The sequence below is a fragment of the Aphelocoma coerulescens genome, chromosome 5, assembly GCF_041296385.1.
Source record: "Aphelocoma coerulescens isolate FSJ_1873_10779 chromosome 5, UR_Acoe_1.0, whole genome shotgun sequence".
NCBI classification, from domain to species: domain Eukaryota; kingdom Metazoa; phylum Chordata; class Aves; order Passeriformes; family Corvidae; genus Aphelocoma; species Aphelocoma coerulescens.
The window spans coordinates 16,180,783-16,198,975 of NC_091019.1; the positions used below are offsets into that span (position 1 = coordinate 16,180,783).

The window sequence follows — 18,193 nt, forward strand, 5'->3', positions numbered from 1 at the left end:
TTGAAAACAGCAGCAGAATAAATAGTAAGTTTATTCTGTTTTCTGGAATATTGCTATAGGCTGGTCTACATCACATGTAAGATTTTGGGCAAGCAGCCATCTGCTGCAGTAATAGCAAGATATTGGATTAGATTGCACATTCCTGATATGCTCCCATTATTTTAATGGGTTTAATCTATTTGGAATGTTACTTATTCGGAAGAATGTAACAAATGTAATGTCTCCTGAAGCCTGGCAGCCTTCCGAAGGAATGACCACTCGAGTGTGGGTTCTGCTTAATTCTAATGACATGGAGAGAGTTGACAGCCTTCAAAAATGCCTGAAGGGATAATCTAGAACTGGGAGAATCTGCTGATGCTCAATTTATATTGTTATGAAAGGACAGAATAAGGCAGGAGATTTCCAGAGCCGTGGTTTAATTTGATCTTGATTAGACAGAGGGTTTGAATTATCAGGCCCAGTGCCAAAAATCACCTGGGAAAACTTGCTGGTTTGGAAACTCATGTCTGCACCTTCACAGAGCAATTTGTACAAAAAGTTCCTCTTTCAACCTCCTACTGAATAGTCCTCTGAACTTGGCCATGTTACCTTTTTTTCATCAGTCTATCTCTCTCAACCAAAGACAAATTTTGATCTGGTATCTTCACCATCATGATTTTTTCCCCCTTGTTTATCCCAAATCCTTATGTTTTCATATCCAATGCATTGCTACAAAATTTACACAATCTAATTTTCACTCATTTTTCAAAGGGAGTTCGCTATTTTTTACTGTCTTTTTCTCTGAGCTTGCTACTTTTCTCATGAACTCGCTATCTTCATGACAACATAATCCACCTCATCTACTCTCTAGTGCTTGCACAAACCCTTAAGCTCAATTCAGGCTAAAAAAATGCAGATTAGTCATTATTTTCACTAATCAGACAGCCTGACTTTTAATTAGATTAATAATCTGTGTAGCAGAACAACACCTTAAATCAAGAAAAGACCCGTTTGCTATGTGAGCTCAGGCTGCTTTAGCACTGGAACAGTTATGAGAAGTTCTCTAAATAGTTACTAGCTCCCAGTTAAAACACTTTTCTGTGTACATAACATCAAACATGGTATATTATAATCACTGCTATAATGTTCTCCTTTTCACTTCTTTGTCATCGTCATCCCTTTCTGAAGAGAAATTGAGATCTGGCACATGAGAGATTTTTCAAGGAAAAAAATGTAGCTACATCCTTTATATAGTCTGAGTTAGGTGAACTACTTCAAGTAAGCACTGACAAGCTAAAAAAACAAAGCATTAGTAAAATTCTCTAGGTTATTCTCTCACAACACGTTCTGGATACACATAAAAGTATATCACAGTAAGTTTAAACCATTTACTTTCAGAGAAGCAGTAATGTCTCTTGAACTTTTATGAAATCTCCCTTTGTATAGTTAATTTCTGAATTCATTAATTAATGAACGTTCCTGCACTCATTAGGTTCACACTTAGGATGTGTTCAGCAGTATCACCAGGACTGCTGGAAGCTCAGGAAATAAAGTGGTAAGGAATGAGCTTTTTCTTCAGCATTTATTCAGTGTCATATATGACATGCTTGTAGTGCTCCCTTTTCAGTCTTTGGGGATGCTGACATGGCTAAAAACAACCCAAAAACTTAAAGGTAAGGATAGAGATCGGGAAAGGAGGATTTAAGACACTCTGGTGGCACTACTGCAGCTTCTGCAGCAGTGTTAAGAAGATACACTGGTTAATATATCAACCTTTAATCCCCAAACAATGTTAAACAGCAGCCAGCTGCTATCTATCCTAGATATTTCAGCTGGAAATATCTGAACATCCCACCAGGAAATTCTGAACATCTGTCTGGCTACTGATGTTCGTTACTGATCAATGTTGATACAGTGGAGAAATTCCAGAGGACTAGAAAAAACTACTATTATGTCAATATTTCAAATTATTAAATTGGATCATTAGGATAATTCTAAGTCAGAGGGAAAAAAATGAAAAAGTTGATGGAGAATGAAACATGTAAATATGAGTAATACTGATACAGATTTATAGAAAAGACAGTTTGTCAAATGTATTTGATTGCTTAAACGAGACCATAAGTTGGCAGATAATGGTAAAAGTTTGGATTGCTATTCTGAGGCTTTTATAAGGCATTTTGATTTAGAAACCAGAACGACATATAATCAATATGGTTCTCATTAAATGGATTAAAGACTAGCCAGGAGTTAGATCTCAAAATACCTCAGCAAAAGGGAATTATAGCTGGTCAGCTGCATTTTGAGCATGGGTGCCTGCAAGAACTGCTCCTTGATGTTTGTTAATCTCCCCCCCACTTCAACTGGCGCTGTTTGAATCACATTTTAACCAAAGGATGGCCGAGAGTTCTTGCAACCCAGAAAGCAAGACTGGGTATTAACATGACTCTGGCTGTCTGATCTAAGAGCACAGGGTTGGGAACAGAAGAATTGCCATGAGTCCAAAACTGCAGCGCTGAACTCTTCAGGGCTGCTTCATTCTGAAGGCACCCAAGTTCAGTAGATTCCACAATTTTTCCTTGTGCACATTTCACAAGCACACAACACTTACTTGGTATCCAGAAAAACCGTGACCATGACTCCTAATCCCACTGCTTGCCAACAGCTTAGGAGTGGCTTATTCACAGCTTTCATGGTGTACCCAATGCACAGCAACGAGGTTTGCCTCCTTCCTCTCTTTTCTGAGTCTTAAAATCTTCTCTGCAAAAGGCACTTAGTTGTTCAGGAGGTGGAGTAGCCTGCCCAGCCCCTTCAGAGCAACATCAACATGTGTTAGAGCTGCTCTCTGTGAGACATGGGTAAATTAACCTGGACCTGCTGCATCTAACAGGCTGTTAGTGAGTGGACTGGTATTAGCTCTCTTTGCTTTTTCTCTTTTGCTGTTTCAAAAGAAAGGAAGTATTTCTCCTCAGTATAGGCTGAAAACATCAGGTCAGCAGAGCAACACCAATTCCTGCCTTTCAACTTTCCTGCAGCTCCAAGTTTTGCAGCACTATCTGTCCAAAAAGCCAGGGCAAACACTCAGCCCTGTCCTTAAATAGCTTCTTGCTCAGCGCATGCTTTGCTCTGAACCCTGTCCTGAGGCCCTCTCTCCTCACACAGAGGGGACTAAATATACCGTGTTCGAAGTTCTAGCTTCTGTAGGGTCTGCAGACACAAGTCTTTATCTACCAATAACCACAAAGCAAGAGCTGGCAAGAATAATAAATGAAGCTGGCAGAAGTCAAGTGCAGACCTTACAGCTAAAATTTGTGCTTAAAATTAATTTAAAATGTTTCTCCCCATCCTATTGCGCTTGTCCTGCCCAGAAATCTCTCCTCGGGCCAGAAGGGCGGGCAGATTATTTTCTTTACCCGTAGTATAGCTGCATGTGACTCTGGTAACACAAATACTGGTTTTTTCAGACTATTTAAGCAGAGATTAATCATTACATAGTACTTTGTATTGGGAGCCAGCAGAGCACAGGTGTTTGGAAATGCAATATACTGGAGAAAAAAAGCCCAGTGATTGTCAGGAGTATGGCAATACTTGAACACTTTGTGTATGGTGCTAAGTGAGAAGCAAGCCATAAGGGATCTTAAAAGTGAATGCACAGTTATCTGGTTCACTAGAAAATTATGACCAGCTGGGAAGATAGGGCAAGGAGAAAGAAGGATTAAAATGCTTTAATAGACAAACTGTTTTTCAAGGCTGGAAAATACAGCTTATTCTCGGTTACAGATATTTAAATAGATACCTTTTAAACCCCTGTTAGCTATGAAAATTTAATGGAGAATTACAAAGAATGGCTTAGCTGGAATAATGTAAATGATATTTCCACGGATGAATTCAAGCATAAACATTTTAAACCATATTCTCCATGCTTATGAAAATATCCTTTCAAAGTAAAATGGCTTGCTAAGTAATTAAATATTTAGAAACTGCATCAGAAGGTAGATTCAAAATAGTCCTCTGGAGTGAAAACATCAGTTTCACACAGGATGTGTTCCACACCTTTGGTTCAGGTTTGGTTTTTTAGTGTGAAAACCACGTAAAAAGAAACTATTAGTCCTTTAAATTTTTGTTATTCTGACTTGAATAGAAGGAAGGCAAAGTGGATCCTGAGCTGTAGCTTGGAGCACTGTGCTCCACCTGCCCATCTCCACCCTTCCCTTCATCGCCTTTCGGCGCAGATGAGGTACGGCTGTGGTTGTAAGGTCATCCCTAATCTTGGCTTGAGCTCTGGGATCACTCCATGAGGAAAATGCAGGTGAAATCGTTGTAGCAACGAGGTGAAAAACAGAAACATTTCCATTCGAGCCAGCTGTTCTCCAAGACAATGTCTTCTTCCTGGATTGAAAGAAAAGGTTTTAAAAAGATTTAAGGTATCTTCAGTTGCATTTTTGCTCTTATGATGAATAGGAATGGTCATTTCTGTGTTCTAAGAGTGCTGTGTGAATCTAGTGGTAGTATTTTGTAAGAAGGATAGGTGATAACTTACAGTAAGAAACTGATTTTAGAGAATTTGTTGCTCACAAATGCCACTGGAACTTATTCTGTCAAATTGATTTAGATACACTTGTTACCTACTGTAACTTGTCTTGAAGTGCCAATCTAGACAGAAAATGCTTTAAAAAATTATACTGTGAATTTCAGCCTTTTTCCCTACTATTTTCTTAATTACATCTACTGCCAGTCATTATGAACTGGCAATTATTATAACTTTATAAGGTGGATTCTTACTAGTTTATATAAAATACTGAGCTCATCTATATAAAAGATGTCATGCTAAAATTTGTTTTCTCTGGAGCGCATTATATTGAATATCTTTAAATTGAATTATATTGAATATCTTTAAATCAGAACTGAGGACATCATTCTGTCCATTTATTGCCATCCTTTACACGTTACACATCTCTGGATTTGTGAAAAGCAACAGTGGAAGGAATTGCTCTTACCGAGTGAAAATGGAATAAATGCATCTTTCTTGACAAACTGCCCATTAATGTCCAAAAATCTCTCAGGAAAAAACACTTCTGGATTGCTCCAGTATTTTTCATCAAAGTGAACAGAGTAGAGGTTTGTAATGACTGTGGTGCCTTCAGGAATCGTGTAACCACGCACAACAGTGTCTTTGGAAGTTGCATGGAAAATCCCTAGGGGGACTATGTTACAGAACCTCAGAACCTCGTGTAGAACAGCCTCAGTGTAGGGCATCTTGCACTTCTCTTCTAAGGTGGGCATTTTGTTTGGACCAATGACAAGATCGATCTCTTTTTGAACTTGCCCTGTTAGGAATAAAAGCTGAGGTTTATTTTGTAATAGCCTTTACGTTTCAATTTAAGCTAAAGAATTTGTGTATACATACTTTTAAAAGAATACTGAAACATGAAATACCTTATATAAAAACCAGTAGCCCACAAGCTTTTAAATTTAGACTCTATTTCTAGCCACAGGTAGTGTTATTATCCCCACTCTGAAACAATGGTGAAATTGATACCAGAGCGATATTTTTTGGGTCAAAGCACCAGTAGTAACTTTCCAAGTTATCTGGGCTGCTCTTCCTCCAAATCCTGGAAGTCTCAACTGAACCAAGCAGTGCTAAGGTTTTGGCAGGAAAAGTGAAGTGGAGGCAGTGAAAGCAGAAACATGACTAGAATCACTTCTACAATCCAAACTTCTACACAAAATGTCTGGGCTGACACTCAGACATCTATTGCTGTCTTACTTCAGAATGACTGTAACACATCCTTTTATTTTTAAATGCCATTTATGCTCTTCCAAAAGTGTAAGTATTCCTGTCTATAATATGTAAATCTGTTGTGAACTGAGGCACTTAAGATAAAAAGAAATTGTACTTAAATTGTTAACCACAACCTGATTTACATTTTTGCTGACACTTGTACGTTTTTAATTTAGTTTATTACTTTCATATTTAATTACATTTTCTTATTATTTATTAACGACATAGATTAGTACATCTGCCAACAACAGATCATGCATCACAATGCTAAACTTAAATATATTAGAAATACTTAAAAATATTAAAGCTTTATAAAAATGTATTCAGAAAATAGTATGTTAAAATTTTCTCATGACACTTGAACTTTTGATATCCTCTTTGTCTGCATTTAAAACAAGCTTTCCACCTGTGTCCATAGTATATTTGATAAATGATACAATAGAATAACATATAGAAACTTTTTTTTGGTGATGACTATGGGTCAATGCACCATTTTAAATTTGCAATAGGAAAGTGAATCAGTTCCTCAAAATGTCAAATTTCTTACCTTGAATGTTTGGATAAAGAGCCATAAATAACACTGCCCATCTTAAAACATTTGTTGTGGTTTCTGTCCCAGCTATGATGAGTTCTCCAACAGAGAAAATTAAATTTTCTCTTGAATATGTAGATTCTGGGTCACTTCCATTGGAATCCATCTCATCTAAATATGCATCTACGAAATGTCGAGGTGACTGAGGCTTCCTATTTTCAGAGACACGTTCAATAAGCTCATGAAGAAACTCATAGACTTCAGCTGCATTTTTAAACAGCTGCCGGTGTTTCCCAAATGGCAAGATACCAATCCAAGGAAAAGCATTATATAAAAATACAGAAGCACTAGCAGCTAATTCAATGTTTTCACTAAAAATCTCAATCATGTGCTGAAATTCAGTATCTTCATATGTGAAACGTTCTCCAAAAATAATCAAATTAGTAATGTTTGAAACAGCATTTGTTATCAAGTGCTTAAGATCAAATGGTCTGCCTTTGTATGTATCAATGGCATCAAGAAAAAAGAGAGATTCTTCTGAAATTTTGTGTTCAAAGGACCTTTGACCATATCCAAAAATTCGAAAGGTATTTACAGCTAATTTGCGGTGTTCTGTCCATCCTCTGCCATATTTACTGTTCAGTAAGCCTGAAAAAATATTTTGACATGGTATTTTATGCAATGCTTTATTTTTCTTCCCCCATAAGATAATAAAATCATTTAACAAGATAAAAAATGGGATAAAATATTTCAGACATCTTGCTACGGAACATAGTCCACGAGTGACAATCCTTTCCAAATAATATCTTTAAAGAAGCATCAAGTATTTTATGAAAGGACATCAAGTAGTGAAAATGGCTAAAGCAGATATTTCATGTGATTTGTTCATCTATGGGACAAAAATTACATTTTTATATGAAAGACACTAGCACTCACCTCCCATGTTTGTCAGCTTCTTGAACAAGGGAAGAGACGGCCTGTCTGCAAAAATTTCACTTTGATGGACAAGGCACTCCTTGACTGCGTCATAGCCATTCAGCACAACAGCAGATATACCCCCGAGATCAAGGCTGAAGATCTTTGGGGGGAAAGAAAAGGAATAAAATGTGTCAAATGCTATTACACCCCAATCTGGATAACAAGGAACGAAAAAGTGAAACAACACTAAACATCAATGCAAAATGCAGAGTTGAATAACCTTCAGCAGGGCATACAGGTGAGCAGAGGTGGGACAGCTGTGGCATTACACAGTAGAGTCTGTTGTGGGCTAATTTGTTCTGTTAAAAGATAAAGTAAATTAGCCCACACTACATTCTGTGCTTTGCTGTGCACCTAAAGCAACCAGCTCTCCAATCTAAGGACTGGGGACACTTTCATATAGTCCTTGGAGAGCAGTGAGAGCTGTGGTGACAGCCAACAACTGAGAGCAGAGCCCAGTTAGGCCCAGCTCCTCCTTCCTCAAGTGGTTAGCTCTGGATGCTTTGCAAAAAGGTACAATACAGCCTGCAGAAGGCAGATACAGGATAAAATTTAAAAAAAATTAAAATCTGAATCTACATTTTAAAAATTAAAACTGAGGCTAAACTCAGGACTGAAATCTTAGATCCCTTTCCATACATTCCCTCAGCATTATAAATCTGTATTTTTACCGATACAAATCTCTAGATTTTTCTTCACATCAAAGCTGTTGACCTCCACAACATGAAATTGTGTTAGCCTAATGATACATTCTGTGACAACTGGGGTTGTCACCCAAAGAATTGTCAGGTGCTGGATCAGGTTGCCCAGGGAAGTGGAAGAGTCACCATCCCTGCAGGTATTTAAAAGCTGTGTAGATGTGGCATTTGGGGACATGGTTTAATCCGGGGTTATAACAGTTGGACTTGATGATCTTAAGGGTCTTCTCCAACCTAAATGATTCTATGAGTCTATGACTATTTTATTTTTTTTATTTTAGCAAACTTGGTATTTTCACTGTTATAATGGTTCTTCTTTTTTATGTGACAAGAAGACACTCCAAATATAATTCTGCCCACATCTGTGAGTTTTGTATACTTTGATCTAGTTTATTTATCTTTATTACTATGATATACATGATTAAAACAAAAATAAAACCCCTTTGATTGTATTTTTCCACAGTCCCCCAAATCCTCATATGCTGTTTCCATGTTCCATCAAATTCTGCGGGATCCTTTCTGAGGGCAGCTGACTAATCTCCACACAGAATTCCAGGCAAGTAGAAAGCTTGGTTTATTTGACAACAGATTTTCCTTTCTATTTCTGATCTGTTTGTCCTAGTATTTAGTATTCTGCTTGAATAACATTTACCCTTTTTTTTTTCTTTTTTTTCTATTACCAAAATACACATTAGATCTAGTTTGGAGTCAAGTTTTATGAAGCTTGTAAGAGGAGATTGGCAGCTTAAAACTGGCTGATGAAAAGAAATACCCGATATAGAAGAAAGTAAAAAAAATAAACCAAAACAAAAAAAAACCAAACCCAAAAACAAAGAAAAAAATATACATTTTTACATAGTTACACTAACACACTGTATCTCAAATATTCCGCTGGAAGTACTTTCAGCGAGTGTAACAGATAACACCTATTACACTCGCTGAAAGTACTGACGGTACTGAAGGTGTTTTCAGCGAAAATTTATTATTTATCCCAGTGCCCACTCTCTGACTGTTGCAATTTATCACTGTTAAGCCCAGGACTTGTGGATATGGAACAAGGGAGCTCCATTTGTGGCAAGACACCGGTTTCAGCATTGCACCGAAGTAAAAGAACTAAGCGCAGGAGCCTGAGAGAGCGTGAGAGAGGTGGGCACCCTTCTGTCCCGGTGCTCGGTCCGGGCTGGCCGCAGCAGCGGTTCCGCCAGAGCCCTGCGCTCCCGCTCCCGGTACCGGCGGGGCGCTCCGCCCTCGCTGCCGCGGCCACCGGGAGCCGCTCGGGCCGGGCCGGGCCGGGCCGGGCCGGGCCGGGGCAGGGCGGCACATCCCCCCGGGCTGCGCTGCCCGGCCCGGCCGGCCCTCCCCGCTCCTGCCGCGCCGCGGGGCCCCGGGGCGGCGGTACCTGCCCGTGGATCTGGCTCTGCCGCCGCATGTAGACGTGCGGCTGCTCCGCGCCCAGGGCGGGGATGTTGCCGAGCAGCGGCAGCCCCGCGGGGCCGGGCGGGAAGCCGGGCGGCCGCCGCTGCTTCAGCAGCTGCCGCACCACGGCCGTGAGGAGCAGCGCCAGCGCCGCCGCCAGCAGCAGGAGCCAGGTGCCGCTGCCCGCTGTCGCCGCCGCTGTCGCCGCGTCCGGGCGCGGCCCCGGCTCCGCCGCCGCCCGCATCGGCCCCGCCGCCGCTTCCTCCTGCCGTCCCTGTCCCGCCGCCCGCCTGGCGCCGCGGATTGGCCCGCGGAGGCTCCGCCCGCCGCGTCAGGAGCGCTTCTGCTTCTCTGCTGGTTTGCTGGGTTTTCCCGGAGTAACAGTCAGAGGGGGTCCCGCGGGGTTTGTGGGGTGTGTGAACCCGCCGCCGGCTGCGCGCTTCACGCTCCGACCTCGGCAGCTGAGGGAAGGAACCAGCGATTCTTTGCTCCTTGTTAGGTCTCTGAGGAATCTCAAATCCGCAGTTTCGAGATGTCTTTCCCAGAGACGCTTCAGGCTCGGGGAGCCTTGGGCCAATAAAGCCCGCTGTGATTCCCGCTGGCAGATGTGTGCCTTAGAGGTTTCTGGTGCTAGGTGGGTCGGGGCAGCTCCCCGTGGTCACTGAGCCAGCCACGGCCAGGCCGGGAGCAGCAGCAGGAAAGGGCCCGGCGTCCCCGCGCTCGCAGGCAGCACGGCGGGGAACGTCCCGGCCGTGTGACCAAGCAGCTCGGAGATCACATCCCTAACATGCAAAGGTCGTTGTTCCTTAGCGGGATGATGGCTCAGGAAGGAGGGCTTGCGCTGCAGAAGAGACCGAGATCGGTAAGGCAGAGGTCAGAGAGCAGTGTTGCTGTGCCACGTGACGTTCTTGGCAAAACACTTCATAAGCAAACCCAGATTTGTTTCCGCTCACACTGGTTTTGCTATTACATTACTACTATTTTACAGGCAATTCGAGGCATAACAGGAGCATTCCTGGCCCATTACAATTTCTATGCCATGTGTTTCTAACTGGAAATGTTTTTCTTGTTGAATTAATATCTGTACTTAGATTTTTAAGAACTTTGATAAGATCTAAACAGATAAGGAATTTATGCTGATGGAGTTCATTATTAACCTGTGTCAATGCCAGCATCCTGTATCAAAATCTTACGAAGTTTGTCAGAATACAAAGAAGTGCCTTGAGCCCTACTGGAGGTTTATTTTTTTCATTCTTCCAAGTTATTTCTTCATCCTTTCTTCCAGTATGATACTGCTTGGTGTCTTAACAAAATTACTTGGGCCTGAACTGCAAAAAATGTCGGTATTTTCAATGTCAGGGCCTAAAGAATTTTCACCAAAGGGCAGGAGATTCAGAACCTCAGCTTGGCTCCAGCCAGAGGAAGAATGAGGAAAAATTGCCAAGGAGTAAAGTAAGATGTGCACATGCTTAAGTGTCTGAGAAAACATATTGCTTTGGCTTATTTTTACTTCTTATATTCTATGTTCTGTTATTCAAGTGTGTAATACCCAAAGTTGTAGATGGTCATGATTTCCACAGCATCTGTGTAAGAAAGGCGATTAACAGTTTTGGCAGCAAGCATTTTGAAGGGGAAAAACAAGGCAAAAATAGCATAGGAAAGACCCAAAAAGAGGGAGAAAAAAAGATACAGAAAAAAAGACACAGCAGAAAAGTCCAAATATTTGACTAAAAGGGAAAGAATAGACTTGAGGGGGTGGGGGGGAAGCCAACAATATTTGACCCTTATCTTCAAGCAGAGGAGAGAACAGTCAAAACTGACCTTACCATAGTGTTTGAGCTGTGGGATGGAGAAGAGATGGTGATGTTATCCACTGTAACAGAGGAACAGAAACTGAAGAGCATGACTGCAGGAAAATGAAATCCATTTTGGTCAAGCCAAATACTAAAAGGTGGTGAATCAACCAAGATTAATGATCTGAGATCCTCTAAAAGATGCGTGATTAAATGGAGGTAAAAAGCAGCAGCATGGACAAAGATGACTGAAACTTGTCAAAAGTAAGAGATAAATAAACCCTTGTGGACAGATGAAATCACCTAAGAATGCAGGTTTAGGGATGCATGACTCCAGTTGCTGTCCAAGGGCAGGATTCCTTGCCAGTTTCTGATTGATCTTTTTATTTTTTAATATTTTTTTTCATTCATTCATTCATTCATTCATTCATTCATTCATTCATTCCTTCAGAAGTGTGTGGGCAGCTTGTGCTGAATTGCTTCTTTGGGGATGTTTTACTCATCTTAATCATGGATGATCAAATGAGCAAACTCATAGGATGAATAAAGGGTTTTTTTTAATTTCAATTATAAAAATGATGGCTGAGTAAAGAAACCCATTAAAGCATGTATCTTTATTAAATTCTAAAACATTCTAGTAATCAAGTTTTACAATTACTTTGCACTGGAAATTCTGTAAGCAGAAGTTGGAGTAACAGGAAATGATTGTGTTCCTGTCCACTCAAGAAAATCAGAAAGCAATTATTTGGCTTTGTATTCTTTTGCTACACATACTTATATATAGCTTTGACTTTTGAAGAAATATACTGACAGGTGTGGCTGGTCTTTTAGTAGCAATATTACAATCTTGATGATAACTCTGGGGAGAAAAATTGTTTCCAAGTTCCATTAAATATCTCACAAACTTGGATTTATCTGTAAGTTTGAAACAGGCTCTGGTTTTCTTATTCTTCAGAGCTGACATTGTAGCTGCACTTCTGGAAAACAAGGTAAACCTTTATCAGGTTAAAGTGTTTTCCATTCCTATAGTAATGTCTCTTGTCCAGTGAAATCATGACATTATTTATGAAAAGCAGGGAAACAACTTCTTTATAGACAGATTTGTAACGATTTTGCTCCTTGCCTTTGATGGTGGGTCAGGGAAAAGAGGGAGAGCTGTACAGATGTATGTAAAACAGGCATGCTTGTCATGAAAGAAATTAATTTCATAAGCCCACTGACAAGTTGAGAGTCATATGCAGATGTTACCTATTACACTCACAAAGCTCTTTTTAAGCTATGTCATCATAGTGAATGATCAACTTCCATGTTACAATTATCTCCTGGGCTAATCCTGTAATGATGTTGGTGCTTTACAGATTATCTAAAACACAAAAACACATCTGATGTTTTCCCTTGTGAATTTGGTGATTGACTGCTGAGAAAAAACCCACCTTTTCCTTCAGTCACATCCTTTTCCTTCATCACAGTCCAACTCTGCCTAAACATTTCATGTCTGTCAAGCAGACTCAGAAAGCTAAGAGACTGGCTTAACTTCAAAAGTAGTTTTGGCATGTTGTATTTTCTGGTTCTTTCAGAGTGTACTCAGGTCAATTCTATGCATAAATTTAGAAATTTATCTTTTTAATTGATGGTCTCATATGACTATCGGTTCCCAGAAACTCTGCTGAAAGTAGATTAGCAAATATTATGTTGTAATAGCCTTTGCCTTCACATACTGTTTACCAGCACTGAAAGGAGAGAGATCTTTTTTAGCCCCAAATTTCACTGATGGCAGAGGCTAAATCAGTGCTGTAGGACCTAACAATGTCAGGACAACTGCATGGCTGTGGGAGGGACTGAGGAAAATACTGAGTTACCCTGTGGCTTCATCAGCCCTCAGTACTGGCAAGACAAAGAATGAAATGATGACACGAGGACTTCCACTCTTCTTACATCCTGTAAATAACAAGCAAGGATTAATGTGAAGACTTGAGAAACAGTTTCTCACCCTATTTTTGCTGACATGCTCTGACAATGCATAAGATAGTATCACAGCACTTGTGCAAGCAATGAAATCAAAGTTTTATAACCATGCTATTGCTTAACAGGATTATTTTTCTGTTCTAAGGTTGTTTTTTTCAACTCTCATTTTATCTGCAGAATGCAAAAAGCTGAAGTCCAAATGGGTGCTGATTTTGAAACATTTTCAGAGTGAGATTTTCCTCCATAGTGCATCCCCTCAGTGTTACCCTGGTAATGCTGCAAGTCTGACCTTGCCTCTGTTTGTTGAGTGTGAGGGGTTCTCCTTGTCAGCCTGCTGGAGGTGTAGCTTGGGACAGAGCTGGAATTTTGCCAGCTGTAGAGGGTGGGAATGTGTTTCCAGGTGGCAGGAGATGGCTGGAGCCTCTGTAGACCTGCTTGGAGGCTGAGCTGTGCTAACACAGCACAGAAGATGACAAAGCTGTAGCAAACTTCCTTGTGGTCTGCCCCTTCTGCCTGGCCAATCAAACCTCAGTGCAGGACAGTGTGGCCCAGTCTGGTTTAAAGGATTATTCCAAATTGGATTTTGAATATATCTGGGGAAATTGCCACAAAACCTACAGAGCCTTTTGGTTTTTTTTGTGCAATAAGAAGGTTTCAAGGAGATTAAACCAATGCAACACTGATCTTCTGTTTAAAATGTCTGTCATAAATCAGTCTTGGAGCTTTTCTAAGGCGTTTTGGAGGAAAATTTGCTTCTAGAGTGATTCATAGATTTTTCACTAATTAGTTCAACAGCAGTTCCACTTACTCAAAAGTAGGCACTGAAGCAGCCTAAATCCAGATTTAATGTCCATTAAAAAGGAAATGCTTTAGTGTTGGGATTTATATCAGTATTCTGGTTCTCAGGAAAGTACTGCATTTTTATAAAAAAGAAGCTTTCCTTTTTGGGCCAAATTCAAATGAAACTATGAGATATATAGGTACAATGTTATTTGTGTGGATAAGCTTGATGTGAGTTTATGCTAAATCTGAATGTGGTTTTTCAGAGACTATGGGAGCAGGGTTGAGGAAATAATTTGACCAATTAGGGATGTAAGTTTTGCAAAACCAAATGCCTACAAAAGTTATAGTGTAGGTTTCGGAGTTTAAGCCACACTCCAGCTATACAAATTATGGTCACAGAAACTGGAGGTGAAAGATATGAAGGGAACAAATGTAATGGATTATGTTCCTTCCTCAGAGCATCTCACCTGTATTTGTCCCTCCTGACAGATGTTAGAGTAACATGCCATAAAATCCTCCACTGAAAGAGGTGCCATAACTGCAATGCAACCTATTCTTGCATGTCATTAATCTCAGCTGCAGAAAGCTCTTCTCATGTGTGGTGTATCCTTTGTTGCCCTTCAAGACTATATCTATAATATTAGTACCAGATTGCAGATTGTTATTGTTTCATGGCAAGTAGTTATATTTTTATTATCACCTTTCACCATAGTCTTTCCTTCTGTTGTGTTTCCCTGATCTTTGTTTCCCTAAATAATTTTATAGGATCTCTGATAACTCTTACTGGCATTTTTTGGACTTTCTCAAACTTGCCCAAGTCTTTTTGATCTAGATCTTATCAGCAGCAAGTGGAGTGTAAGGATTACCTCCCAGGCCTCAAACAAGATCCTGCTGACATACAGCGTGCTTTTACAGCAGCACACCACCATTAACTCTGGCTTAGTGTATTTCATTTTCTGCAGAAGAGGTTACAATGAAATGTTAGAATGTTAGCTCTGCTCACCTTGCCCTACATGGCTTGTAGAGTCTTCTTAGGGAGCAGTGTTTGCTGGCTCTTCATGGAGACAGGATCCTGGATCAGAAAGACCAGGCATCCACCAAAAACCCAGAGAAGTGACTCCCCCAGAAGAAAGAGCATGTGATTTTTACAGCTGGCTTTATCATGAATAGTCTTTACCTGAAAAATCTTGATTAGTTGTTATGAAGAACAAACTCAGAGAAAGCAGAGACCTGAATCACGCTCACCTCCCTCATGGAGAACCTACTGTGTTTGTGGATCGTGGCCTCATCACTGTCTCCCCTTTAATTTTTGTAGGGTCCACCTTTCTCTGATATGAACCATGGGAATGGAGATTTTATCTGTGCAGCTCACAGTCTTGTCTTTCTTGAAGAATTACATTTTAGTATTGAACAAAAATTGCACCCTATGATACAAATGTGATATTTTTGTTTACCATCGTGTCAGTTTGTAGCATTGAAGAACTTCACTGCAGTGTCTGTGGCTTCTTGGCATAATGGCAATATTTACAGTAGGAAAAATGGTCATACTTTTAAATGTATTTGTTAAATTATATCAAAGAGTATAATATTGTAAGAAGTTGCATCTGGTGTAGAGAAAGTCACTTTAAAATAGCCCAGATTTTTCTTATTCTCTACAAATTAAAACAAATTTATTTGAAAATGAAATTCATTTTACTTGGAGCTGGAGGTTGCATTAGATCATCTGATTTCTTAAAAAAAAAAAAAAAATCCAGTAATTCTGTGGCTTTTTATTTAATCTGCTTTGAACCTATACCCAGCACTAAAAAAGGCAGAACAAGTCCCTGGAACAGATTGTTTCAGTAAATGTCTCTCTTTCTTAGTGCAGTGCTGCAAAGTACCCCTCTGTGCTAGATTTTCCACAAACACTTAACCTCTAGTTTTGGATTTATTAAGCAACACAAGAACGTCATCCTGTGAAAATCCTGTATCTTTTTCACAGCTTCAAAAATAGACAAACTGGTCAACTGCCCTTCTTCTCCATCTCATGTACAAGAGAAGAGAGATTTGCAAAAAGAAAATAAATTTGGGGAGACTAGATGACATATAGCTAAGGGGGGGGGGGGGGGGGAAGTAGGACAAGCGTTCCAGCTGGGAGTCCCTCCATTAGCGCTGGCTAGGAGCAGCCAAAGTGCCTGCCAACATCCAAGTGCTACATCATCTCTACGTGCACAAGAGTGGATCTATTGGCATTCGTACCTGTTGGTTTAAATTTACACTCCTTCCTGTGAAAGCTTAAAGTAGAAATGTTGGCATCTGAAATCCTGTAATCACCGCATCCCACAGGCTCCAGCCCGGGACCGAGCCACGCTGGCAGGAGAAGGGCTTGAGATGACTGGAATCAACCACAAGGCAAAATTTAGCTTTATCCTCCCCAAAGGAGGACACTGAAATACCCTATTACAATAGAATCGTCTGGAATTTTATTGTTTTAACTTTGAACACATTCTGTGTGGACAAGGAGTAAATAATTCCCCAAAGGAAATGGGAACGATGAGCTGTTAGTAGAGAAAAAGAAGAGCAGAGTTAGAGAGAAATATCAGTCTAGCAGCCTAGTCATTTGAGTTCCTAAATTTTATTTCTGTTGGTGTAACTGTATAAATCACATTAAAACAGTAAAAGCAAAGCCGAGCCGCTCCTTTAGGTACTGCCTAATATTTGTAAATGCATCCTCAGAAAAGCTACTTTAAAACCAGAACACGAGTCGTGAAAACGAAAGAGATTTTAAATCAAATACTTTGACTCCTTCTCCCCGGGGATTCCCTTGGTGAGCATACGTGCGAGGGAGCTGCTGTTTAAAACGAACTTTCAAATTTGGCAGAGCGGGGGGGGAGTAGGAAGCCTTCCAGGGAGCATCCCTTCTGCCACCCTCTCGAGGGCTGCAGCTCGTGAAGGGCTACGAAGACATGTTAGGGAAAAAAATAATCAACCTCAAAATCGCCTCAAATAGTGGTTTGGGTTGTCACCTGGAAAAAAGCAGAACCCGGACCCCGAGAGGGTTTTGCAATTGCCGTTCTGCAAAACGAGGGCGGCGAAGCGCCGCAGCGCCCGCCGGTGGCCGCCCCCGCGCTGGGAGGGGAGGGGGCCGGGGCATCCCGAAAGGCGGATGGCGATGGACACAGCAATCCCTCCCCGGACGGCAGCCACTCCTGTGTGCTTTCTGTATGTCCGCGGGTTTTCTTCTAAACTTCCCACCTAAAATCTCATCAACAAAACATCACCCGCCCCGCGGCTCTCGCAAAATTTATCCACCTCCCGGTGAGCACACGGCTCCTGCCGCCGCAAGTGACCCTGTCATTGGCGGCTGCAAAAACATAAACGAGGAGCCGCCGGGATGTTCCCAGGAAAGCTCCCTATCCATCTGAACAGCCAAACGCGCCATCCAGCCACGCTGATCACCTGCTCCCTGCGCGGCCGCGCAGTGCGCGCAGCGTGAGCGCAGTGTGAGCGCAGTGTGAGCGCAGTGTGCGCGGGGCTCTGCTCGCCGCCGGGGACGGCGACAGCGGCATAGGCGTCTCTCACCGCTGCCGCCGGCGGTGCCCGCAGCCGCCGGGAACTGGGAAGCGATGCAGGGGGGCGAGGGCAGGGGCGGGGATGGGCGGAGCCGCGTCGTACCGAGGGTCCCGGGGACGGTCCGGGCCCCTGCGCATCCCCGCCCGGCCGTCGCCAGCAGGGACATCGCCGGCTGGGCAGCCCGTGTGCCGCGGGGCTGCCGCTGCCGCCGTGCTCGGCAAGCGCCCAGCGACTTCGGGCGGGCAGGAAAGGCGCTCCCGGTCTCCCGGTGGAAGCGCTCTCTGTGCCCAGGCGCTGCAGAGCATCTCGCCCGGGCTGCTTCTCCCCCTCCCCACGCCCGCTCCGGGCGGCAGCGCTGTTGTGTCCCCCCCCCCGTGTCGCGTCTCCCGGCGGTCGCCCCCGCCGGGCCGGTGCTTGCTGCGCCTGGGCAAACATCCTGAGCGGGCAGGTGCGGCGGCGGCCGCCGTGACAGAGGGTCCTTGGCGGGTGATGCATGGGCGGAGGGCAGCTGCCCGGTAATCCCCGCCGGCGGAGTTCAGCGCCGGGCAGCGCGGGGGCGAGCCCCTCTTCCCAGGCGCCTCTTCCGTGCGCGGAAAGGCTCTGCACCTGCCGCTGAAGTTGTTTGATGGAGACGGTGGTGATGCTGATGGTTTCCTCTAGGAGCGCGGAGTTACTCCGCGGCCCCGGCCCGGGGGCGGTGCGGGCGCCCGGCAGGGCA

General features: G+C 42.5%; 1 protein-coding gene across 2 annotated transcripts; it reads right to left on the minus strand.

Annotated features, from left to right (window-relative positions):
* CYP2R1 (cytochrome P450 family 2 subfamily R member 1) lies at window positions 1-10,238 on the minus strand. Of its 2 annotated transcripts, XM_069016833.1 has the most exons (5): window positions 9,366-10,238; window positions 7,227-7,368; window positions 6,306-6,938; window positions 4,974-5,303; window positions 1-4,365 (listed from the first exon to the last, which is right to left on the minus strand). In XM_069016833.1, exons 1-5 carry the CDS (start codon window positions 9,624-9,626, stop codon window positions 4,190-4,192), a joined length of 1,542 nt encoding a protein of 513 aa, XP_068872934.1. In that variant the 5' UTR covers window positions 9,627-10,238; the 3' UTR covers window positions 1-4,189. The 2 variants fall into 2 exon arrangements, with proteins under 2 accessions (XP_068872934.1, XP_068872935.1); XM_069016834.1 differs by lacking the exon at window positions 9,366-10,238 and having other exon boundaries at window positions 6,306-6,502; window positions 7,227-7,315.
* Window positions 10,239-18,193: the final 7,955 nt, after the last annotated feature.

Excerpts from the sequence above, each read along its gene's own strand:
- CYP2R1 (XM_069016833.1), bottom strand. The coding sequence starts at position 9,626 with ATGCGGGCGGCGGCGGAGCCGGGGCCGCGCCCGGACGCGGCGACAGCG. Across the intron at positions 7,369-9,365 it reads AGAGCCAGATCCACGGGCAG|ATCTTCAGCCTTGATCTCGG; the intron begins GTACCGCCGCCC and ends TTCCCCCCAAAG. Across the intron at positions 4,366-4,973 it reads ATTTATTCCATTTTCACTCG|GAAGAAGACATTGTCTTGGA; the intron begins GTAAGAGCAATT and ends CTTTCAATCCAG.